This window comes from Agrilus planipennis, unplaced genomic scaffold (assembly GCF_000699045.2).
Source record: "Agrilus planipennis isolate EAB-ADULT unplaced genomic scaffold, Apla_2.0 scaffold361, whole genome shotgun sequence".
Lineage (NCBI taxonomy): Eukaryota > Metazoa > Arthropoda > Insecta > Coleoptera > Buprestidae > Agrilus > Agrilus planipennis.
Genome location: NW_020439657.1, coordinates 62,295 through 68,900, shown reverse-complemented (window position 1 = coordinate 68,900; position 6,606 = coordinate 62,295). Strand labels below are relative to the sequence as shown.

General features: G+C 35.2%; 1 protein-coding gene across 1 annotated transcript; it reads left to right on the top strand.

The window, feature by feature from the left end:
* Nucleotides 1-337: 337 nt before the first annotated feature.
* Nucleotides 338-971, top strand: LOC108742747. The gene has a single exon (XM_018478056.2). It carries the CDS (start codon nucleotides 457-459, stop codon nucleotides 787-789), a length of 333 nt encoding a protein of 110 aa, XP_018333558.1. The 5' UTR covers nucleotides 338-456; the 3' UTR covers nucleotides 790-971.
* The last annotated feature ends 5,635 nt before the right edge of the window (nucleotides 972-6,606 follow it).

Below are 6,606 nucleotides of genomic sequence, written 5' to 3'. Positions count from 1 at the left end.
TGTCCATGTTTCGCACCCATACAGCTCCGCGCTCCAAACATAGGTACACCTTTAACAATTTTTTTTTAATTTCTAAGTTAACCGTTCGCGAGCATAGATCCTGCGCTATTCTCTGCCTTATATCCCTACTGCTCCGTCCTACCTGACTTATCTGACTTCCTAGATACCTAAATTCAGTCACTAATCAGGTACTTGTACGGAAATAAAAAATTAATTATCGTCAAGTTAGCCAGACTTCATCCACTACATTTTTTTAATAATAAAAATAATAATATACCTGTGGCGAATAAAAAAAGAAATAGAAAATGTACAATTTTGTTTATATATTTTTAATACCATCATTAAATCAATACCGAATAGTAAGGTGTGCTTTGAAAAGTCATTTTTGTATGACATCAAATTTGATTTCATTCTGTCTTTAATTTACTTTACACAATATCATTCTGCATTCTAAAGATGGACAGAAACGCAAGCGATATCTTCAACATGAAAGAGGCGGAAGAAGGGAACGAAGATTGGACTAGAATTTACTCAGTAGGTGGTGCTCCGTCTGGGAGAAGGAACAGGTTAAGGACAAGTTCGAGCAATGTGTTCCCGAGCGGTGTTCTTGGTAATCCCGAAACGAAAGTGGACGAAACAGATAAAGAAGATGGTGATCCGAAAAGTAATGATAAAGACGAATCGCTACTGCACTTGTCAAATATGAAGAGAAATCCATTGACAGGTGACGGGATGCTAAGCAGTGACATGCAAGACATTAAAGGACGTAGAAAATTTTCGAATATTTGACTTTTCATATAGTATACACATTACCACATAGGTGTTTTACACTTAGCTTTCCAAATTATCCCCAATGAATAATTGAAATACACTCATAAAATGTGAGCATTTACTTGTTTATATGTATGTTTACTTATGTTAGTTGTATTTAATGTTTTACTTTTGAAGAAATAAATAAATGATTATCAACATTTCCTCACCTACGGATAAATCTCTTCAATTTTGATTTTTTTCCTGAAAATTAAAATCTAACGTAAATCCTAATAAGAATATATTGTAGCGACACGAGCGCGGGCATACGTGTGTGTGAGCGGCTTATCGATTGTTGTACCTGCGTTCCGGGAAAGCAATTAAACAGTTCGAAGATAACGAAACTTTCCGGACGGCTCGAGAATGTTCCCGAAAGGAGGCAAGGGAATATAAAAAAGAAGAGACGATCGCCGAAGTAGAGTAGAAATAAATTGACCGTTGCAGAGGTGAATCAAGAGATAAATTGAAAGTGATAGAAGTGAAATTAATAGGACAGTGAATAGTAACAGTACTGTAAATAAATAGAATAATTACCGAAGTAGTAATAATTTAATAATGTTTTTAAGTTTAATAGTAATTAGTTTAAATAAATAGTTTTCTTCTTAAAATTTAATTTGTTAAACCCACGAACATTACAATATATTTATCTCTATATGTAATATGACGATGGGTCGATTATATCTCTAAGCGTCCACCGTGTGCCTTTCTTGTTTGCATTCTATAAATTGGTGAATCGAAATTGTAAAGTCAACATTGTATTCTTTCGTGAATAATAAAAGTGACACATTCAACTTAGAAAGAACACGAGGTACAAACATGTCAAGTAACAGTGCGAGAAAAAAGAACGGATTCTTTTGAAAATCGGCTGTATACAAACAATATGTTTACACCATCGCTTTCTTGTTTGTTCATATAAAGAGCGTGTCCGGTTTTTTGTTCAAAATGCATAGGAAAGGAAATCCACAAACGCATATTATTAGCGGCGGGTGTATAGTCTAAAACTATTAGATTACATTTACGTCACCAATATAGTCAGTATAGCCCAAATGAATCGATCCAAAAAACTGGCATCAAAGGATACATTACATTAAGTACAATTAAGTAGGTTGAACATAAGTCAGAACATATTTCAATTTAATCGTTTTGTGCCGTTGATATCTAATGATAATTGGTCGTTTAATCATTTTGCAATTGAAGATTGAATAAAAAAAAATTGATTCGTAGACATCAAGCTTCTGAAACATTTAAGGTGCAATTTCACTGAGGCAACAGTAAACGAACATAAGACACGCAACTTGTTTTCTATGTCCCACAAAATTCAATAATGTTTAGTTTCTTACTTCATTATTTCACACCATGTCGCACGATACAAGTCGCATCGATCCGTTGACTATTGATATCGACGACATTGTTCAACATCACATTGAATAATGTCGTAAGGTAACGCGTTCAACTCAGCGACAAGAGTCAACTTGTCGCATGCGACAATGTGATTTGTTTTTTTGTCGGTTTGTATTCCTTCAACAAAAAGATCGAATGTAGCTTGCTGCATGTTACCTAAATGTTGCGTCAGTGGGATCGCGCCTTTAGGACCCACATTGGACTCCGTGGAGGCCCACGTGTGTGTAGGTCACTGACAAATAAACATAAAATTACAAAGTATTTTGTAATCGGGTTAAATAAACATAAAACCGACCAAAATAAATTCTGTCTACAACGTTTTGGCATATAAAAACAATAAATATAGTGTTAGAGATAGCGTGGTTTCTATCGGGTTGTTCGGAAAGTCATTTCGTTTTTCCCGACAGAGGATTTAATTGTATTCTTTTGCACCCAACTTCACATTTAAGCCGTATAATTTTTATATGCTTTGAGAGCTCATATAGCAAGGCTCGTGTGTGAAAAATTCCAATTAATTCTACGCAGTAGTTTTTGGCTGGTGCCCTTTTAAATAGGGAGAGCGATAAGCAGCATTTTCGACATATCTTACTGTTTTACTACAGAAAGGGTAAAAATGCTGTTCAAGCCAGAAAGAAATTGACTGATGTGTATGGAGAAGGTGTGTTGACAGTACGCCAGTGCCAGAACTGGTTCGCTAAATTTCGATCCGGCAATTTTGATGTCGAAGATGCACCACGTTCGGGAAGGCCGGTTGAAGCTGATAAAGACGCGATAAAGGCATTAGTTGATGTGAACCGGCGAATAACAACACGTGAGATCGGATTGAGGTTAAATTTATCAAATTCAACAGTTTATGACCACTTGAAAGGCCTGGGATTATCCTCGAAGCTCGATGTATGGGTTCCCCATGTTCTCACAGAGAGAAATCTGTGTCGCCGCATTGACGTCTGCGATTCGCTTCTCAAACGTCACGAAAATGATCCGTTTTTGAAGCGCATCATCACTGGGGACGAAAAATGGGTTGTATACAACAACGTCAAACGCAAGAGGTCATGGAGCAAAAAAGATGAACCGGCTCAAACCATTTCCAAAGCCGATATTCACCAAAAAAAGGTGATGCTGTCTGTTTGGTGGGATTTTAAAGGAATCGTTTTTTTTGAGCTTTTACCGGATAACACAACGATTAATTCGGAAGTCTACTGTCATCAGCTGGACAAACTGAATGATGCACTTCAACAGAAAAGGTCAGAACTAATCAACAGGAAAGGTGTAGTGTTTCACCAAGACAACGCGAGACCTCACACAAGTTTGGTCACTCGCCAAAAGCTTTTACAGCTTGAATGGGATACAATGCTACACCCACCATATTCTCCAGACCTGGCACCATCGGATTATTATTTGTTCCGGTCACTCCAAAATTTTTTAGACGGTAAAACCTTCACCTCAAATGAGGAGGTCAAAAACCTCCTCGATCAGTTTTTTGCCAGCAAAGACCAAAAATTTTATGAGCGTGGAATTATGCTACTACCAGAAAGATGGCAAAAGGTGTTGGACCAGAACGGTCAATATATAATTTAATAAAGTATTTGTTTATAATACGAAAACTGTCTTTCATTTCCACAAAAAAAAAACGAAATGACTTTCCGAACAACCCTATACATTTTTTTTATCTTGATGCTACCAATTTACTATCTAATTGTCTTTATTATGTTGTTCGCATGACGAATCTTAATAACAAACGGATCAGTTATTATTAGAGCCTCAATTATGCCGTTGTCTATGATCTCCTTTCGCTATCCTGGAGCATTCGTGCATTACCAGGCAAAAGCATCGGGCGTTCGTCATGCCTACCTCCTCATATAGGTAGTGGTAGTTCACCCCCTGAGCAAACACTACACCAACCGGTCTCAGCCTGCTTGCTGCATGGCTCCACGAAACTTGTCCAAACAATGTATGCTCATCAATCAAATACTAACTCTCGCCGTTACCACCACCCTCCCCCTAATTGGCTAGCTGACCAAACCGCGCGACGCTGACGCCGACGCCAGCAACGGTACGATCGATGCGATCAAAAGTAAGGAGCATACGTAATCCTAAAATGTAGCATCGTGCTACAGATGGCGTTTACTGCGCTATTTGTAGTATTTTCTAAAAGGCATTCAGAATGTTTAAACAAGAGCCTATTTCACTCATGAAGAGACAAGGACGTTCAAAGATTTCGAGTTATAGAAGCTACAGTATTTCGAACAAAGTTTTACAATAATTTCATCCATATGGATTTCATTTCATTTTTAAATCAGCTAAAAATGTGCTATCTCTATTTGTTTTTTTCTAATTGTTTAGATCAAACAAAAAAAAAAGAAACAGACATATAATCGTATAAACAACTGCTATTGTTTGTCTGCCTTTTGGGAAAGATTAATCCAGTTGACACTTGTTCGGCAAACGATTTAATTAAAGCGATAAAAAAAAAGAAAAAATAAAAAGAAAAAGGGAGCTGAGCCGGTAGCAGCAATCGCCAGCGCTTTATTTAAAAAGCTTAAAGGCAATTAATCCCCAAGTTGGCAGAATTAAAATTCATTCTGGTGCCTGAGAGCAAATATGTACCGTGTACACGAAAATCTGCTTGTAGGAACGTGCAAAGCAAAATTTCATAGAAAGCGTATTTGTTGAGCATACAGAACGAAAAGTACCCCCAAGTTTAGAGAGGTAATATTTACTGACAGTTATACATTTCCCGTTAAATAAATCGTGAACCAATGTTTCGTCCGACATAATTCGGGAGAAAGTTCCCAATAAATCGAACTACGCATTGGCTAATAAATTAGACCAATAAATGTCACAAGTCAATTATCGAAGTATCGACATTTATACCTATTATACAACTCCACGTGTAAGGGGATTTTCAATAGAACGATAGCAAACTATAACGATAATGTACGAAGATTTTTCGTTAGTTTGTCGTTACAGTATATATGTATATCAATAAATTTTAAAAAAAGTTTCTTCCCTTTTGTGTATTGCCCTTTTTAACGAGACACGCATAGGCCTGCTGATGCTAATAACAGAAAGGTCTGATCCAATTTTACAAGGATATTAAGTGATTTACCTATAAGAATTCTGCAATCCATCAGAGATTATTGTCAACACAGGTTTCATCTTTTGGTGACATTACCCAACAGAAACGAAATAAAATTCATTTTTGACATAAAAGAGGTTCAAAGATTTTGTATTTTAGCACATACAGGGGGTTGCTAAAATTATTACACGATTTTGAAATACTAATAATAATAATACAAGCGGTTTTACGATTTAATTGAAGTAAACAATTTAGAAAACTTTGGATAATATCTATTAACAGTTAATATATCGATTGACAAAGGAAAAATATACGTGGTGAGTGATAACTACTGGGACATACATGAATAGATATACATGAAAGTATATGAAAATTGGAGCAAAAATTATTATTTTCGTTTTTTGGTAATAATTTCACAAGATTGTCATAAATCATTTTAAAAATTGGCACAGATGTATTATTTTAGCCAAAAACTGTTTTACATTTTTTACAGGGGGCACCACATAAACGAAGATGAAATTGAGTAATTTCGATTATAAAACATGATATAAGATAAAATTGTTATAACTACTTGTTTCAAATTGGTAATTTTAATCGTTTTCGAGAAAAACGCAGTTAAACATTTCAGTTTTCATAAATTAATTTCAGAGTTATTATAATTTATACCTACTATTTAATACGTTTACTTATTATATTAAATTTTTTAAATTTCAACTGTCAATAACTACTATTGGATTTAAAAAATATCGAAATTTCCAAAAAAACTATGTTAAACCATGTATTGCTATAAAATTTTCCGAAACGTCTAAAGATCTTGTATGTAATTATATGAATTACAAAGGGGAATTTAAAAAACTAAATAAAAAGAGGTAATAAAGCAAAGCAAGCAAAAAATATTCATAAAAATATCATTACAGAATTATTAAGAACATGTAAACAAATAAATTTCTCTACGAACAGTAGAATTACAAGCTATGAAGTAAAAGTCATGCGGCTAGGTAACCAACAAAGGGGCGTCCCGTGGTGCCAGTTATGTAGTATTTACAAAATGTAAACTAAATGTACAAAGGACCCTACGCAGGCTTATTGTACAATAGATCTCGTACAAATTAGAATCGGAAATGTTCCATAAAGTCAACAGAAGCCGAAACGGGACCAAGTAAATGGGAAGTCCAGGTGTCAAAGGACAATGGTACCGAAAAATCGTACAACGCCCCACAATTTCGCATTTAAAATACGACTACACTCTCATCATAAACAGATATATCAGTGTTAAGATGAATGAATTGACATTTGAATGGAATCCTTCCTGTATG